The sequence below is a fragment of the Oncorhynchus masou genome, chromosome 33 (genome assembly GCF_036934945.1).
Source record: "Oncorhynchus masou masou isolate Uvic2021 chromosome 33, UVic_Omas_1.1, whole genome shotgun sequence".
Lineage (NCBI taxonomy): Eukaryota > Metazoa > Chordata > Actinopteri > Salmoniformes > Salmonidae > Oncorhynchus > Oncorhynchus masou.
The window spans coordinates 34,588,192-34,607,704 of NC_088244.1; the positions used below are offsets into that span (position 1 = coordinate 34,588,192).

Below are 19,513 nucleotides of genomic sequence, written 5' to 3' on the forward strand. Positions count from 1 at the left end.
AGACTCAAATTCCCACAATGCTTCTCGGTGTAGCTGGTCCCTCCTTCACACTGGATGCAGTCCCAGCAGGTTATCATTTACGGAGGAGAGATAACGTTAGAGAGCTCGGATGATGCTTCAAATTACACCCTTTCCATGCTTTTCATTCGTAGAAAAGCAGTGACATAGACATTTTAGATGAATGTGACAGAAGAACAGTTGATCCAACCAGATTCTTGAGGTGCGTGTATGTTTTTCAACAAGCTAGCCTGGATAGCTAGCGAGCTCTCTGTTATAAATTGATGGCATAGCAATGTGGTGATTCAAGTCAATGGCAATGTAATGCATGTGTTCTGTTTTAAATCTTCACATTTGGCAATTATAATGCCTTTACCTTCTAAATGCTGTGTTTAGATGGTTATTTTAGTCTGTGTATATTTCAAAGGTTTCCCATTGGCATTCAAATCTTCCTTTTACCGATACAGACTCATTTGCCCAACCTTAGCTAGACATCCCATCAGGCAGATATGTTCTATCTGACTATCTTTGTTGGTGCTTTCCAGACAAAAACACATGGCAAGAAGAACAAGGATGTTTTTGACATTTCCTGGTATAGTGGTTGTCTGTCTGCATCTTCTGGGTGGCTCAATGGAGACAGCCAATGAAGTAGACCCATACAAGATTCTTGGAGTGACCAAAAGTGCAAGTCAAGCTGAAATCAAGAAAGTGTACAAGCGCCTAGTTAGGGAATGGTAAGAACATCTTTAACTGAACCTTTCCCTTCTGGGTGTCAGGACTCAGTGAATATATTTAGCATTAAGACGAATGACCCTGTTGACAAAAATGCATGGCCAGTGATGCATGGTTCCTTTATTTCTCTAAGGCATCCAGACAAAAACAAAAATGAAGGCGCTGAAGATATGTTCATCAAGATTACCAAATCTTATGAGGTAAGAGAGTATCCAATATTTGCCAACATTAAAACCTCAGCAGTTTACTGTAAATGCGTTATTCAGAAGGGAAGGCTCCACCCTCTGGTAACCATATGCATCTGCTTTCTACCCAAACTCTAAGATATTATCCAATGAGGAGAAGAGAACCAGCTATGACCGGTATGGCCAGACTGATGACACCCAGCCGTATGGTCATGGTCACTATGGTCACCGCCACGACCACTTCTACTTCGACGAGTCCTTCTTCCACTTCCCATTCAACAATAAGGGCAACCGGGAGTTTGCCGACAGCAAGTACGCTCTGCACTTCAACCAGTATGTGAATGACGTGGTGCCTGACAGCTATAAGAGACCGTACCTGATCAAAATCACATCCGACTGGTGTTTCAGCTGCATCCACATTGAACCGGTCTGGAAAGAGGTTGTGTTGGAGCTGGAAGCCTTGGGTAGGAAAGTTATGAAATGCATTACACAAATGAAAATGACTCAGCGACATCACCTTCCACATGATAGTGTTTTACATTACATGCTAGCCATTTAGCAGACACTCTGATCCCGAGCGACATACAATCAGTGCATTCAACTAAAGTAGGTAAAATAACCATACGGAGTCTTGATTTGGCTGATTGTGTTCAACTGGTGTGTTATGTCTTAGGTGTGGGGATTGGTGTGGTGGACGTTGGTTATGAGAGACGTCTGGCCAATCACCTCGGTGCTCACCGCACCCCATCCATACTGGGGGTCATCAATGGGAAAGTGACCTTCTTCCACTACGCTGTGGTGAAGGAGCACCTGAGGCAGTTTGTGGAGGACCTGCTCCCTCAGAGACTGGTTGAGAAGGTAAAATGATATGTTTTTGGCAGATTTGTTTTTTGACTCACCATTGTAGGCATCTCAGCAATTATGTTTACAAAAAACAAACTGTTTCAGGTTACAGACAGGAACGACTTTCAATTCCTGAACAGCTGGCATGAGCAGAACAAGCCACACGTGCTTCTGTTTGACCAAGTGCCTGTAGTTCCACTCTTGTACAAGGTAAGCCATTGTCTAGATCAGTCCTCAGGGTCCTGATTGGTGTCACAACTTCTCCTCCATCCTTAGCAAACACAGCTGATTTAAACTAATTACATTTTTAACTGAAGATTATGATTAGTTGATTATTGGAGTCAGGTGAGTTAGCTGGGGTGCGGGGGCAAAAGTGTGACACCAATCAGGCCCCCGAGGACGGGAGTTGCCCTGGTCTAGATTAGTCAGTCTGGCATCAGTTTTAACCACCACTGAGAGCGCTGTTCTGACTATCTATTATGTACTTCCTTCCGGGGGAGCATAGACCATTGACGACAGCTTTCTAATACTTGCTTACAGTTGAGTTTTTTTCCCTTATATTTTTTAGCTGACTGCTTTCGCCTATAAGGATTATGTTCAGTTTGGATACGTGGACCAGGGCCTGTCAGAGACTGCGAACCTACTGAAGCAGTTCAACATCAACACCTACGCCCCCACCATGCTGGTCTTTAAGGAGAGTACAGACAAGCCTGCAGACATTATACAGGTGGACACTAGATGCTTTACTAGACTCGACTACTGTGGATCCTCTTACTTTCCCACCAGACAGTTTGATTGAATAATTAAATAGCATTTGAATACCTGAGTGGTATCTGAGGTATTACTGACATATTATCTGTATTACTGAAATATCATTGATTATATTTAGAGATGTGGTGTTTGTTGTTAATTAAGCTGATTCGAGACATGGCATTTCATGTCATTGATGCCTATGTGCCGTTGTTCTCTAGGCTAAAGGGATGAAGAAACAAATCATTGATGAATTTGTAACGAACAACAAGTTTCTCCTCGTCCCTCGACTGGTGAACCAGAAACTGTTTGATGAACTTTGCCCTGTGAAGCAGTTCCACCGACGCAGGAAGTAAGCTGATGCTTTTCATTTCCTTTTTGGCTCAAGTCTATGTCTATTTCTAAACATACCATTTATGAACAGCCAGTTTACACGATTTCACTTTTGCATCATATTCCCAAACATCTGTCTTTTAGGTACTGTGTTCTACTGATCACTGGTGATGAGGACTCCTATACCATAGGAAACCAGGCCTTCCTCACATTTGCCTCTACCAACACTCTGGAGGTGGTGAGGTTTGCCTATGTCTACCAAAGACTGCAACAATCACTGTGTGATATTCTGCTGAAGACTAAGGACAGCACACCTCCACCACCACAGGTAAGTGTATGCTAACATAGCTGTAGTGGAGATTAACTTTGTTAATGTGATCTACTTGGATGCATCTTAAGAGCCATATGGAATGCAATTCAGTTTTTGAGAGCTTATGGTCGAAGTGTCTGTATAATGAGCTACAGCCACTCATCCTCTCTCTCTCTGTTATAATGTATCACAAGGTGAAATCACCTTTCCCTAATGCTATAAGCTCATGTGGATGTGTGTGTCTGCCTGGGTGTGCTTGCTCGGCAGGTGTTCATCTTGGAGCGTCGTAACCCAGCAGGGAAGGTCCTGTACAAGGAGGTGGCGGGCGGTTGGAATGGTACTGATGAGGATAAACAACGTCTGTTGGATGAGCTGGAGAGGCTGCAGAAAGACCCCTCCATCCTCAACTACGACGCCATGCTGCCGGAGCTCAACAATGAGTTTGCCTCTGTAAATTATGTTCCACAGTATTATCCTCATTAGAAAGGCTGGCCTACTTAAGTCTCTGCAGAGCAATGGTAATGATGTAGTAATTAGTACTGTGTCCAGAGATAAGGTATTTGATCAAATGTTCTTTTATGGCATTCCAAATCTGCAATGGTTTTTAATATAATGGATAATACAGTACAATTATAGGCAGTAAATGTATCTATATTTTCCAGATGTTTCTTATTCGATGGATCTACACAGCGTACGATTACATTTCTGAAATCCTTGATGATATTCTTCATAATAATTGGTAAGTTGTCTTTTATTAAAAATTGTAGGTTTGTATTTGGGAGCGGACGACATCAGGAGGAAAGGACATAATCAATGTCTGTCATGTGTTTCTGCAGGCGTGAGATGATGCCCCTCCTGTCGTTGATATTCTCTGCCTTGTTCATCCTGTTTGGCACTGTGGTGGTTCAGGCCTTCAGGTAAAATGGAGGAACAGTGTGATTCTGCTACTCAAACACATCACCTTGAGGGAAACTGTTTCGGCTTACCGTTCTGCTTTGTGGGGTTTCAGTGACTCCAGTGAAGATGGCAAATCCAAACCGAAGGCAAAAGAAGGAACTAAGGCAGAAAATGGGTCACCGGGTAGCAGCAGCACCTCCAGGCAAGACAGCGTTTTTTATTTTAAGCTATATTGAAAATATTCAAGCTGTGACTAAAATATGATGTTTTGTTTGAACTATCTGAAAAAATTTTTGGGGGTTATATTTTGACTTTCGCTTTCAATAAATGAAAATGAGTGGTTCAGTGGTTCTGCTTTTTATTTATTTTATTTTATAGTCGCCCACCTAAGAAGAACTTTGTGGAGGTGACGGAGCTGACAGACATCACATACACCAGTAACCTGGTGAAGCTGAGACCAGGCCATATGAACGTGGTACTGGTGCTCACTGATGCCACCAAGAATGTCTTACTCAGCAAGTTCGCCAAAGAAGTCTACTCTTTCACCGGGTGAGGGCAGGATATGATCCCACATGGTCTGGTGCTTGAGGTGAAATAGACATCCATTGAATGATGTATGTTTTGTGCTTATAACATGACTATTTATAGGCGAGTGGTATGGTGAACACAACTGCCATTTCTATATTCACATTCTAAATGCTTATACATGTTTAAAGGGTCACCAGCATATCATGTCTTCTCCTCTTGCCACGACAGGAGCCTGACTCTGCACTTTTCCTTCCTGAACATGGACAAGCACAGTGCGTGGATGGAAACACTGTTGGAGTTTGCCCAGGATGCCATGCAGATAGACACCGAAGAGGATGACTGTGCCATCCACAAGATAGACTACACAGGCTATGTGCTGGCACTCAACGGCCATAAGAAGTACCTCTGCCTCTTCAAGCCTGTCTACACCGGGGAGGAAGGCGGGTCCTCCGAGGAGGAAGGGCCTGGGGGCGCCACTGGGGGAGGGAAGAGGTCTAGGTCCGGGTCCAGGGACAACCACCCACCACGCAGGTCTACGCCCAGGTCCCGCTCCACCGCCACACTGCAGATCCACCACAAACTGGACCGCCTGGGGCTGTGGATGGAGAGGCTTATGGAGGGAACTCTGCCCCGGTACTACATTCCTGGCTGGCCGGGCCTGGACAAGATCACAGGCCCCAAATAGAAATCGTGTCAATTACTTATACTGTACGTTGTGAAAAAATATCCCCAACAAGATATGCTTGGAAGTTTGAGATGCATTGCATGCACACATCCCAAGTCAGGATACAGGCCTAAATGGACGCGTTCCAAAGCTATCTGTGTTTAAAAGCCACGACGAAGCCGAGGTATCCTCATGGCTGTGTTCAGAGGCTACTGTATGTTTTGAGTGATTGCACTAGGACATGGTTTGAAGAAGTTACATTCAATAGTGAGGTTGGCTTGGCTCATTGCGACAACTGTACCACATTTATCTGCCGTCATGTTCTGCTGCCTTTTTTGCACTTGAAATATTTATTTGTTACGGAAGTACTTAGAAAAGTAGGTTCAGTAAAAGAGGGAGGGTACAGAATATGGTGGATCTCAAAGCAACAACCGTTGGAACAGTTCCTAGATTGCGTTCCCTTTCGGATCCCTTCCTCTGCATGCTGTCATTAGTTAGCTACTTAGTTCTAATATCGACTGCTGTTACAACCTCTAGATGAGCTAACTGAATCACTGTGGTCATAAGTAGACTCCTGCCTTTTTAGAACCGTCATCCATCATTATTCAAATAACTAATCTATCAGATTGTGCTTTGATATTAGCTTCACTGTCCCAATGGTGATTGGTCAGTACTGTGAATAGTGATGCATGTCTCTACTAGATCTATTTTCTTCACCATTTTGACCTCACTCCCAAAAAATATATTTTATTCTTGTGCAATATATACTGTAACTACAATGCCTTCCATTTATCCTTGGCTGCTAATATTTCATGTTCATTCTTATTCATGTAGAAATAGGCTATTTAAAAGAAAAAGTCTAACGTTATACTTTAGCTTTTTGTTACATGACCAAGTTTTTTGCATTAGTCTATTTCCCTTTATTTTTTACATGAAAGACAAGAGAAACCCGCACACTGCTCTTGCTAGTGTCACTGTTCTTTATTAGGCTTTACATATCGTCCTCTTGGCATTCGTCAGAGCTTTTTTAGTTTTACAACAGAACTTGGCCAGTGGCTTCATATAGCAATGATATAGTGTACAGTGGCTTGCGAGAATATTCACCCCCCTTGGCATTTTTCCTATTTTCTTGCCTTACGACCTGGAATTAAAATAGGTTTTTTGGGGGGTGCTTTGTGTCATTTGATTTACATGCCTACCACTTTGAAGATGCAAAATATTTTTTATTGTGAAACAAACAAGACCCCAAAGTCAATACTTTGTAGAGGCACCTTTTGCTGCAAGTCTTTTGGGGTATGTCTCTATAAGCTTGGCACATCGAGCCACTGGGATTTTTGCCCATTCTTCAAGGCAAAACTGCTCCAGCTCCTTCAAGTTGGATTGGTTCCGCTGGTGTATAGCAATCTTTAAGTCATACAACAAATTCTCAATTGGATTGAGGTCTGAGCTTTGACTAGGCCATTCCAAGACATTTACATTTTTCCTGTTAAACCACTCGAGTGTTGCTTTAGCAGTGTGCTTATGGACATTGACCTGCTGGAAGGTGAATCTCCGTCCCAGTCTCAAATCTCTGGAAGACTGAAACAGGTTTCCCTCAAGAATTTCCCTGTATTTAGCATCATCCATCATTCCTTCAATTCTGACCAGTTTCTCAGTCCCTGCCGATGAAAAACATCCCCACAGCATTATGCTGCCACCACCATGCTTCACTGTGGGGATAGTGTTCTTGGGGAGTTGGGTTTGCGCCAGACATTTTCCTTGATGGCCAAAAAGCTCAATTTTAGTCTCATCTGACCAGAGTACCTTCTTCCATATGTAAGAGAGTCACCCGCATGCCTTTTGGCGAACACTAAATGTGTTTGCTTATTTTTTTTCTTTAAGCAATGGCTTTTTTTCTGGCCAGTTTTCCGTAAACCCAGCTCTGTGGAGTGTGCGGCTTGAAGTGGTCCTATGGACAGATACTCCAATCTCTGTTGTGGAGCTTTGAAGCTCCTTCAGGGTTATCTTTGGTCTCTTTGTTGCCTCTCTGATTAATGCCCTCCTTGCCTGGTCTGTGAGTTTGGTGGGAAGCCATCTCTTGGCAGGTTTGTTGTGGTGCCATATTCTTTCCATTTTTTAATAATGGATTTAATGGTGCTCCGTGGGATGTATAACCCAACCCTGATCTATTTCTCCACAACTTTGTCCCTGACCTGTTTGGAGAGCTCATTGGTCTTCATGGTGCCGCTTGCTTGGTGGTGTTGCAAACTCTGGGGCCTTTCAGAACAGGTGTGTGTGTGTATATACTGAGATCATGTGACAGATCATGTGCCACTTAGATTGCACACAGGTGGACTTTATTTAACTAATTATGTGACTTCTGAAGGTAATTGTTTGCACCAGATCTTATTTAGGGGCTTCATCGCAAAGAGGGTGAATACCAATGCACACACCACTTTTCTGTTTTTTATTTATTTATTTTTTAGAAATTTTGAAACGAGTCTCTCTTTTTTTTTTCACTTCACCAATTTGGACTATTTTGTGTATGTCCATTACATGAAATCGAATTATAAATACATTTAAATTACAGGTTGTAATGCAACAAAATAGGAAAAACGCCAAGGGGGATGAATACTTTTGCAAGGCACTGTGTGTTGGAGAATGGACAACATTTCATGCGACATTATCTGATCTATTTTGAAATAAAAACTAAACTTTATTGTGCTTAACTCAAATTAATTTACAAACAAACTAATATTGTTGTCATGACAATAGTTTAGTTGGATTTGGAAATGCTGTACATGTTCTACCACGTCATCTGTACATATATTAACATACTGTAATACATCAAATATTTGTTGTTTTTTACATGGATTTATTATAATAATGTGGTCATATCATTCACCAATACTGTTGTTTGTTCCATTTATAAACATGTTTTTGTTACAAAATTACTAAAGTACAATGTTGACTAAATAAATTAATCTGATGTTTCACATGTCTCAAAGGTTCTGCTACAGTGCATATCCTCTTGCTGTGTGAAATAAATGCTTTACGTTCATATGTTGCCAAGACAAATTATATTAAGTTGTATTTCTCAGCTTTATCAGTATCCTTGTTTGGCATGATATGGTCACACCAAGTGATTATTTTACCTTTGATTGTATTGTTGTTTGTACCTCAGGCGGCTGAAGAAATTCAGCTTGGCTCCCCCCCAAGCCACGGACGAACTCTGCTACCGTCCAACAGATGGAGGCGGCACAGGTGCGTCAGAGCTGGAAGTAGAAGCCTAAGTGTTGTTGCCCATTAGTTTACTCCAATTAGTGGAGATGTGGTAGGGTAAGGGGAAAATAATAAAGGAAAATATATTTAAAATAATATCTATAAAAAATATATGGGGGGAGACAATTACATTGATAGAAGCCACAATCTATTTGCAATATTAAAGCTGATTCACCCCGTTATAGAGAAAGTAAACCACTGGACACTTTCTGTTTCACACTTTAAATACTGTATTCTCGTGACAGCTAATTCTAATATTTATACTACTGTACATTGTTACACCCTGATCTGTTTCACCTGTTTTTCTAATTGTCTCCACCCCCCTCAAGGTGTCGCCCATCTTCTCCATTATTCCCAGTGTATTTGTAGCTGTGTTCTCTGTATGTTGCCAGTTCGCTTTGTTTCTCGAAAGCTACCAGCGTTTGTTTGCCTGCCCCTGTACTAGAAATAAACTTGTTTCTTCGACACTGTCTGCATCTGGGTCATACATGAAACGTGATAGTACGAACTGGCCATGACTGACCCAGCAGACTCGGACCAGCTCCGCAACGCCCTCTCCTCCTAAGGAGCCACCATTGGAATGCACAAGGAGTTGCTTTGTGGACTGATGGAATGGTACCAGACCTTGGCCGAACGCCATGACTGAGCGTTTAACACATTGCTGGAGCAATTCCGTGGGTTGTCTGTTAGGTAGCCTACCACAATGGTGATCTCCCAGCCTACCCCAGTGTCCCGAGAACCCCGTATACCTACGCTGGAGATTCCGGAACCTGCTGGGCTTTTCTCTCCCAGTGCTCCCTCATTTACGAGCTGCAGCCTTCTTCTTTCCCCTCGGACGGCTCGAGGATAGCGTTCACCATAATGCTGATGCCCGGGAGGGCACTCGCCTGGGCCACTGCGGTGTAGGAGCAACAATTCGCTGTCTGCCTCAGTCTGCAGGAGTTTGTGGAGGAGGTTTGGAAGGTGTTTGATTCTCCATTGTTCGGTAGAGAGGCTTCTCTTTCTGGAGAAGAAGGACAAAACCCTTCGCCCGTGCATCGACTACCGGGGTCTCCACGACATCACAGGGGGCCACCGTGTTCTCCAAGCCGGACCTACGGAACACCTACCACCTGATGCGGATATGGGAACGGGACGAGTGGAAAACTGCCTTCAACACAGCCAGTGTTCACTACGAGTATCTGGTTGTGCCATTTGGCTTTACCAATGCCGTATTCCAGACTCTGGTTAATGATGTTCCCCTCGACATGTTGAACCGGTTCGTCTTCGTCTACCTCGATGATATCCTCTTCACCCTCTCCACCCAAGAACACGTGCTCCACGTTCGACAGGTTCTCCAACACCTCCTGGAGAACCAGCTTTTTGTAAAAGCAAAGAAGTGCGAATTCCATCGCTCCGCCATCCCCTTTCTGGGTTACATCATCGCTGCAGGGAGTGTACAGATGGATTTTGGGAAAGTGAGAGCGTGGTGGATTATCCCTACATCCAGAGTAAAGCTGCAACATTTCCTGGGATTCGCCAACTTTTATTGATGCTTTATCCAGGGCTACAGCACCCTGACTTCCCCCCTGTCTGCACTCACCTCTCCCAAGGTTCCGTTCACGTGCTTCCCAGCTGCTGACCGGGCGTTTCGGGATCTCAAACACCGCTTCACCACAGCTCCCATCTTGGTTCATCCTGACCCATCCCGCCAGTTCGTGGTAGAGGCTGATGCTTCGGATGCTGAAGTGGGGGCTGCTCTCTCCCAGCGGTCTGCCCTGGACCTCAAGTTACATCCCTGCGCCTTCTTCTCCCACCGCCTCAATGCCATGGAGAGGAACTACAATGTGGGGAATCGTGAGTTCTCGAGGTGAAGATGGCATTGGAGGAGTGAAGGCACTGGCTGGAGGGGGTGGAACATCCTTTCATTGTGTTTACCGACCACAAGAACCTGGAACATCTCTGCAACCTCAAGCACCTCAATTCCAGGCAAGCTAGGTCAGCCCTACTGTTCACCCGGTTCTACTTCTCCCTTCCATACTGCCCAATTACAAGAATGTCAAGCCGGATGCACTTTCACACCGCTATAGTCCCACGGCTACTACCCTGGAACCTGAGACCATCCTTCCCACCTCGTGCCTAGCGATGGCACACAGCTGGGGGATAGGGAAGCAGGTTCGTGAGGCGCACCGTTCCCAGCCGAACCCCGGATGTTTGTTCCTGACGCGGTCTGCTCCTTGGTCCTGGTCTGCTCCTCCAAGCTTGCCTGCCACCTGGGCTCTCATCGGACACTGGCTTTTGTGCAACAATGCTTTTGGCGGTCCTGACATCTCCGCATTCGTTGCCGCTTGGAAGGTCTGTGCGCAGAACAAGACTCCTCGTCAAGCTCCGGCTGGTCTCTTCCAACCTCTGCCTGTCCCTCACCATCCCTGGTCTCACATCTCCCTGGACTTTGTCATGGGTCTCCCCCCGTCTGATGGCAATATCGCTATCCTGACTGTAGTGGATCGGTTTTCCATAGCCGCCCACTTCATTCCTCTCCCCAAGCTACCCTCTGCCAGACGGCCCAGCTCATGGTGGAACACTTCCGGATCCATGGACTGCCAGTAGAAATGGTCTCCGAGCGGGGTCCTCAGTTCTTGTCCCTGTTCTGGAAGGTGTTCTGCACCTTCATTGGGTCATCGGCCAGCCTCTCCTCCGGGTACCATCCCCAGTCCAACGGCCAGTTGGAGTGAGCCAACCAGGACCTAGAAACTACTCTGCGCTGCCTGGTCTTCGCAAACCCCGCCACCTGGAGCCAGCAGCTTGTGTGGGTCAAATACGCCAGCAACACCCTTCCCTGTTCTTCCACGGGCCTATCAGCCTTTGAGTGTTTCCTGGGGTATCAGACCCGCTCTTCCCTGAACAGACCCGCTCTTCCCGGCATACCTTCGGCCCAGATGTTTGTCCGCCGCTGTCGTCGTACCTGGAGGAGAGCCCGGTCGGCCCTCCTCAAGCCCACCTCCAGGTATCGACGACAAGCGGATCGTCACCGGACCCCGGCTCCCCTGTATCGTTTCGGGCAGAAGGTATGACTGTCCATCCGGGATCTGTCTGTCCGGAAGGAATCCCGCAAACTCTCCCCCTGGTTTATCGGTCCTTTTCCCATTTCCAAGGTCATTAGCCCCTTTGCCGTTTGTCTTCTGTTGCCCCGTACCCTCTGTATACATCCCACCTTCCATGTGTCAAGAGGGAAACCCATGTCTCACAGCCCGTTGTCTCCTGTTTCAATCTTCCCCATTATCCCCAGTATATTTATACCTGTCTTCTCTATTTGTCTGTTACCAGTTCGTTGTGTTTCATGAAACCGTCCAGTGTTTGTTCCCCTGCTCCTGTCTGTTCTTGCTCCTGTTTTCTAGTCCTTCTCAGTTTTGACCGTTCTGCCTGCCCTGACCCTGAGCCTGTTGTTCTATACCTTTCCTCACCTCACTGGATTACTGACCCCTGCCTGCCCTGACCCTGAGACTGCCTGACCCTGTACTAAAAATAACCTTTTGTTTCTTCGACACTATCTGCATCTGGGTCATACTTGAAACCTGATATACATTGCTTTTTAATTACACTGTAAGTGAGTGTTGCCAAAATGAATAATGTTTTGGAACGTTTTTGTTCTGCACAGGCTTCTTTCTTTTCACTCTGTCAATTAGGTTGGTAGTGTAACTACAATTCTATTTTTCAATGCTGTTTTCTCCTATTACAGCCATTAAACTGTATATGTTTTAAGGTCACTATTTGCCTCAATGTGAAATCCCTGAGCTGGTTCCTTCCACTCCGGCAACTGAGTTAGGAAGGACGACTATCTTTGTAGTGATTTACCATCCAAAGTTTTTAATTAATAACTTCATCATGCTCAAAGCAATATTCAATGTCTGCTTTTTTAATTTTATGTTTACACATCTATTTATCTATCTGTTATTTTACCAGGTAAGTTGACTGAGAACACATTCTCATTTACAGCAACAACCTGGGGAATAGTTACAAGGGAGAAGGATGAATGAGCCAATTGTAAACATTAGGTGACCATGATGGTTTGAGAACCAGATTGGGAATTTAGCCAGGACACCACGGTTAACACCCCTACTCTTACGATAAGTGCCATGGGATCTTTTATGACCTCAGAGTCAGGACACCAGTTTAATGTCCCATCCGAAAGACAGCCTGGGGCAATGGGATATTTTTTAGACCAGAGGAAAGAGTGCCTCCTACTGGCCCTCCAACACCACTTCCAGGAGCATCTGGTGTCCCATCCAGGGACTGACCAGGACCAACCCTGCTTATCTTCAGAAGCAAGCCAGCAGTGGTATGCAGGGTGGTATGCTGCTGGCTGCGTCACATATAAATGATTGGAGACAGCCGCAGGGATATGTAATAGGGGGTTTTAATACTCCACCCAAAAATACAACATGCCATGAAAGACACGGGGACGAAGCCCAAAACAAACACGTATACAAAAACACAGGGTTGTAACCCAAACAAAAGAGCGAGATAAACCTCTAATAAATACATGGGATGAGACCCGTAATAATAAGTGCACAACAATACATGGGACGTGACCCGTAATAACGAACACACAATACACAAAGCACAGGCACTCACAAGACCAACAGACATGGGAACAATAACCGACAAAACAATGGTGAACAGAGGGCACATATATATATATATAATTACTAATCAGGGGGAATGGGAACCAGGTGTGCATAATGAAACAGTTCAGTGACGCCTCGAGGCCGGTGACGTAGGCCTCCGGAACTGGTGCACGGAATGAGCAGCAGTACCGGGGGAATCCGTGACAATCTAACAATAGGTGCCCTTCTTTGCGAGGGGTTGGAAAACCTCACTGCTCGACTGAGGGACCTTACAGATAATTGTATGTGTGTGTTATAGAGATGAGATAGTTATTCAAAAATCATTTTAAACACTATTATTGCACACAGAGTGAGTCCATGCAACCTATTATGTGACTTGTTCAGTACATTTTTACTCCTGAACTTATTTAGGCTTCCCATAACAAAGGGGTTGAATACTTATTGACTCAAGACATCTCAGCTATGAATTTTTTATTAATTTGTAAAAACAGAATTCCACTATGACATTATGGGGCATTGTGTGGAGGGCAATGATTATTTTTTTTAAATCTAAATTTAATCAATTTTAAAGTCAGGCTGTAACACAGGAAAATGTAGAAGAGGTCAAGGGGTGGGAATACTTTCTGAAGGACCTGTATTTTTAACTATTGTTAATGTTTGTGTCGCCCTAGGTGAGGAAGACCACTACACACAATGAAGTGTGTACCTGTCCTCGGCTCCACTCGTAGGCTTCAGGTGAGTAGCGTGTTCCACACAGCTCTATCTGGACAACCCTCTTGCAGTCCAACAGGCCCTTCTACTCACAACGTCTGAAGGGGATCCCGGGCCAATCTTTGACATCCACATGGATGAGACCCACAGGGCCGTGTCTGACAAACACAGGACACAAATGTACTATTTTACAGAAATAGATTCAGCCTAGTCCTGCATAACAAAAAAAATGTGCTCATCAGAGATTCTCCATTGAAAGTGCTCTTTATTCCAGGACTAGGCTTAATCTTTGTTCAGAAAACCGGCCCTGAAAGTATTCTAGTTGTTCTTGCATATGAAAAATGCAGGCTTACAAGTACAATACTTATTTCTCAGCAAATGCTTGGAGAATACGGTATGCTACGGTGTGATCACCAGCTGTTTAAAAAAAAGGTGGCCTATACAGTTAAACATTACAACAAATGTATCTTGAGTGCTTCGTGTCAAAACATTATAACAGTAACCTTTGTCCTGCATCTGTCAGGAAGGTTCATTCGAGCCTAAATGTGTGACGAGGAGAAAGACGGAGCAGGTGTTGTTTTGAGGCACATCTGAAAGGTAAAACTGAACACTGCCGAACTGCAGTTTAGTAAGCCTTTGCTATTAATGTCCAAAATCACTTTCCTCACATCTCAGATTGCATAGTGCAGAAAAGGGGGCTCCTCCTCACCAATAGTAAGGTGGATCAAGCCCGTGGCCAGGATTGTACGGTAGGCCTCATCCACGTTGACGTCTCCAACATCAGCCACCATCAGAGACTCATAAGGCACTGCCCGGGTGTCACTTTTGTAGGCCCTCAACATGGCAGACCCTGCTCTGATCTGACGATGGCTAAATCTGTAAAGGACCACGCATTGTCTTACTTTTGCTCCCCTAAAATGGGGGTTCTATGTACAAAACGTGCTGTAATTTCGAAACAGTTTACCCGATATGCATGAAAATACCCTCAAATTAAAGCTGACAGTCTTTAACCTTACAGTCATTGTATCATTTCAAAACCAAAGTGCTGGAGTACAGAGCTAAAACAACAACAAATGTGTCACTGTCCCAATACTTTTGGAGCTCACTGTATTTGTTTTCTGAAAGCTCTACACACATGGGTGGAAATGGGGAGAGAAACTATTTTGACATTATTATTATTTTCCTTTTTCAGGTAAATTAAATGATTTTATATTGGTGGGTTCCCACAACTTCACAGAGTGACTTTTCTATTTCCACCACAATCTGAGGTCTTCCAGGTCCACGTTGGACATGAAGCATGTCTGTACTGTAGCTCTGCCTCTTCCAAGCTCCCACTGGGCCTGCAGCCTCTCAGGAGCACCATGGCAGACTGGCACAGCAGCCAATCAGCTAACATCTTCATACCAGCGCTGTCTTGATTGGCCAGGGCCCGCCTTCCCCAGAGGCTGAGATGCAGCATGTTGGCAGCCACTCTGGCACTGCAGAGAAACAACGATATGAGCATAATCTTCAGGGCATATCTCTGATAATGTAATGGATTTGCATACTAAGCACCAAACCCTTATTTACTGAACGGAATACTGAATTCGTCTTTAATACCTTGCATACCCTTCAATGAAGTAAAGGTTTGAAAATCCTAATTTAGACTCCTACCTTATTGGGGTTCCTTTGCATGAGCAGCCTGACCACTATTTTTTATTCTTTATTTATCTAGGCAAGTCAGTTAAGAACTAATTCTTATTTACAATGACAGCCAACCGGGGAACTGACTAGAGGCAGAACGACAGATTGTTAAATTGACAGCTCGGGGATTTGATCTAGCAACCTTTCAGTTACTGACCCAATGCTCTAACCACTAGGCTACATGCCACCCCAAGCTGCATGTCAGCACACTGGCAGGTAGGGCAGGGAGCTGCTTCTCCTGGAAACACCTGCTAGCCAGGCCCCCTGTTCCATAGAACAGGTTGGCCTGGCCAAATATCTCATAGGAAATGGCACTGACAGCCCTGGCATCTGTCTTGCTGTAATTGATTACCACTCCCTGGCTTGGAACTGCAGTGGCCACCTTTGGAGAGAGCAAAGATGAAAAGATGTTCAGCGGCTCCTGGTCGAACAATCGAAGTTTGATTCAAAAATTGATAGATAGAAAGGGTTTATAGAAGGTATGGCTGAACCCATTTAGTCGACTGGTCGATAGGCTGTGGGTCGACTGAGATGTTTTTAGTCGAGCAGTCGCAAATATACAGTATGTTTTTATTTTATTTTTATGGCACACGGACACCTGTCTGATTCACGCCTGTCTCAGTGGACTAATCCATTGCGAAGGTCGCGGGGATGGCACACCAGTAGTACGTTTACAGTTCTACAATGTCTGTTTGGGTACTAGAGTTTCTGTTAATGGATTCAACATATTATTATTACAGTATTTTACCATTGTCATTGTCAGAGTGGTCATGGTGTTTGCGGACCGTACAACCTAGGCTACGCTTGTGAGGAATGCGTTTTGGTTTATTTAATTCCATTTACGAGTTTTGTTTGTAGCGCTCCTGTCAATGTTGAGTCTGGAAGTACACCTGATTGTGCATAGAATTAGGCCTAGGCTAACTGGCCTGCACGCAAATGTAGGCCTATAAATGTACCCATTTGGGGATCTGATTGAGAAATATGAAGTCATTTTTTTCTTCACCTCAAACAGCAGGTAAACAAAGTCTGGTTTTACATATATTGAGAATGACAACAGTTCCTCAACGTTTCTCTTTCGATAACTCCTCGCGTGAAAGGGGGGGGGGGGGATATCATGCTCTGATCCGGTGGAAACATAATAAAGTAGGCCTACCTGATTACTTCTTATCATTTGCACAAATAGTTTACAGCTGTGTCTGCCTGGAGCTCACTGGCACAGGAAACTCGGGGGGCCAAGAATAGTTTATACAATGTTGCAAGTTTGCTAGTGCCAGCTTCAGGCCGGACCAAGACGGAAGCCACCTGGACCAATGTGTCGGAGGAAAACTGTACAACGGGGAACCGAAGTCAGCTTTTAGGCGCCCAGCCTGTCACAAGGAGTCGCTAGAACGCGATGGAACAAGGACATCCCGGCTGGCCAAACCCTTCTCTAACCCAGACGACGCTGGGACAATTGTGCACCGTCAAACAGGTCTCTCGGTCACGGCCGTCTGTAATACAGCCTGGGATTGAACCCAGTTCTGTAGTGATGCCTTAAGCACTACGATGTAGTGCCTTAGACCGCTGCACCACTAGAGAGGTCCTCCTGGCTCCCTTTTGAGTCATTTGTTTGTCTTAATTATTTGATCACAGTGTTCTTAAAGCATAAGACAAGCTCAATAGCCTACATATAGTTGATTTTAATAAAACACATAGGGTGTGTCTGTATAAGGAAAAAATGCACCTTTTAAAATTTCAACCAATCGATTGGTCAAAAGAACAGATGTATCTCGGTCGACCAAGATTTTATTTAGTCAGGGACAGCCCTAATAGAAGGGCTTGTTTTTTTTCAATGTTCAGGTTGTGTTATTGTATTTCTCTGAGGATGATTACCTTAGGTGCCATCAGGCAGGAGTCGCCATATTTGTTCACCCATATAGAGTTGAAGGGCAGCTGTAGACTAGAGTCTTTCTGAGCCAAGCAGCAGCCACAGTCAGTGATAACCAGCTGGGGGCAACCATCTGCACAATAAAGATATTAAATAACAATACGATTACTCAATGTTGGTTGAAATGAGGAAGAGGTCCAGCAGCTGCAGCACCATCAGAGAGCCCTCTCTCCTGCTGGGCACGTTCACCTCCAGGCACTGGCGTAACTATGGAAACAGGGGGAGGAGAGGTTAGATCAGTATACTCTGGGGTGGGTGAATATAGAGTTGGACGAATCTGGACATAATACATAATGGGCCGGTTTCCCGGACACAGATTAAGCCTAATCCTGGACTAAAAAAAACAAATGCTTTTTAGTCCAAAAGTTGGCTTCATCTGGGGCTGGGAAACAGACCCCAAGACATTGAGATAAAGCTGGAGGATGGATGGAGGAGAATGATCCTTACTTCTTCATGACCAAGAGCAGAGTACGGTTGTTGCCCAGGCTCTCAGGGTTGAGTCTGGCAGGACATCAGGGTACTCCTCCTGGGCACCAGGTAGAAGGGGTACGTCCGCTGTGAACGGCCGGTACACCCTGATCACATTGGGTTGGGCAGACACGTCCCCAAAATACCTGCAAAACTAACCAACAGCTGTTCAGTCAATAGAAATCAACTTGAAAGGCACTCTTGATTGCGTGCCAAAACTCAGTTTTATGTTCAATCAATCATTCGAGAGACAATCTCAAAATATGTTGGGCTATTCTGTGTCTATTGAAAGTAAGTTGATGCTGTGACTGATTGTTGTTACTAACCCGTTTAATCCAATCTGTTCCTCTTTTTCTTGTTGCCTGGTGAGAGGGCCTGCAGGGATCAGCTCCTGGGACATGGGTCTCAGAATAGCCTTGCTTGATGAACCAGCCTGCAGGGGAACAGGGAATACAATCGTATTACTATGCCAATTGCATGCTGAATATAGCCAGTATTCTACAGTAATATTTGAAAACCAAAAGTAACACACACTCCATGTGCCCCAATAATCTGTCCTTACTTGTTGTAAGAACAGGCTATACAGAGTTTCCCCCATATTTCTTCTACCACTCCTTTTTTTTAATCCATGAAGTTCATGATATCTGAATATGGCTGTGCAATTAAATAAACAAAAATGATTTTGACAATTTTATTATTTTATTGTACTACATGTCGTACTTCCTTTTGGTAGTTCGGAAATTGTAGATAGAACCTGTAGACAGTGACAATTTTAGCATGTAAATCTTGGTGGGGCAAAAAAAAAGTGGGATGCATGCCATCAAAACCACTACACAACACAACACTGAACAATACATTAATTGGACTATACCACTGCACACCTTGCTTTCAGCAGAGCCTTGTCTGACAGTGAAACAGTTCATTCAGCCTCATTTACTGCCTTTAAAAAAACATAGCTGATATGGCTGACTTGCTTAAAGAAATGTGGTTTCTACTGACAAGTGAGATGTACAAACTATGGCATAAGGGGACGACAAGCGGATAAGAGGCAATCCGCAATTTCGATTAAGACATTAATGAGCGAACTAGGACGAACGTAGTCAATGCAACTATTTGATCAGCACTTTTGAAATGTACGGCGACAGAATTCAGAACATGGGCGGTTCTTACAGTATTCTCCTTGTACACCAAGTCAGAACCGTAGGATACATTTCTCAAAAACAGGCTATAGGCTACAAGTCAGATCAGTAGGTGAAAATAGACCAAATTATTAGGGTGAGGCACATGGTCTACTAACAGCTTCCATACACTTAGTATTACTTTCTCAGCTACAGTATACATATCTCCCTGGCATATTACATCATTTATGCAACAGCATACAATACATTTTGGACTGACCTTGTTGTGCTGTGCTCACTTGAACAGGAGGGTGGTGCGGTGGTCCTTCGTGGGCAACTTCTGTCATCAAAGTCTGGCATTTTCTGAATTTATGGTGCCTCAAGACAACTGGGAACTCAGGGAAAAAAAAGGTTGAATCATGATGACTTCAGTGATGTTCAGGTCGTAGCTCTAGAAAGATGCCCGAGTTCACAACTTACAATTCCGAGTTGGATGAAA

The 19,513-nt window shown here is 44.4% G+C and overlaps 1 protein-coding gene and 1 pseudogene across 1 annotated transcript; one reads left to right on the forward strand and one right to left on the reverse strand.

Moving 5' to 3' along the window:
• The first annotated feature begins 47 nt into the window (after nt 1-47).
• LOC135528363 (dnaJ homolog subfamily C member 16-like) lies at nt 48-8,965 on the forward strand. The gene is made up of 15 exons (XM_064957389.1): nt 48-220; nt 543-731; nt 863-929; nt 1,054-1,378; nt 1,588-1,772; nt 1,863-1,967; nt 2,326-2,484; nt 2,729-2,859; nt 2,985-3,168; nt 3,418-3,600; nt 3,813-3,889; nt 3,987-4,067; nt 4,160-4,249; nt 4,426-4,596; nt 4,804-8,965. Exons 2-15 carry the CDS (start codon nt 553-555, stop codon nt 5,258-5,260), a joined length of 2,394 nt encoding a protein of 797 aa, XP_064813461.1. The 5' UTR covers nt 48-220; nt 543-552; the 3' UTR covers nt 5,261-8,965.
• A 6,609-nt stretch (nt 8,966-15,574) lies between these two features.
• Nucleotides 15,575-19,361, reverse strand: LOC135527469 (serine/threonine-protein kinase PINK1, mitochondrial-like; annotated as a pseudogene).
• Between the last annotated feature and the right edge of the window lie 152 nt (nt 19,362-19,513).

What these genes read in the sequence shown, in the direction of transcription:
- LOC135528363 (XM_064957389.1), top strand. Translation starts at nt 553, where the DNA reads ATGGCAAGAAGAACAAGGATGTTTTTGACATTTCCTGGTATAGTGGTT. An exon ending in TAGTTCCACTCTTGTACAAG is followed by an intron (nt 1,968 to 2,325) that starts GTAAGCCATTGT and finishes TATATTTTTTAG; the next exon opens with CTGACTGCTTTCGCCTATAA. An exon ending in AGCCTGCAGACATTATACAG is followed by an intron (nt 2,485 to 2,728) that starts GTGGACACTAGA and finishes GTTGTTCTCTAG; the next exon opens with GCTAAAGGGATGAAGAAACA.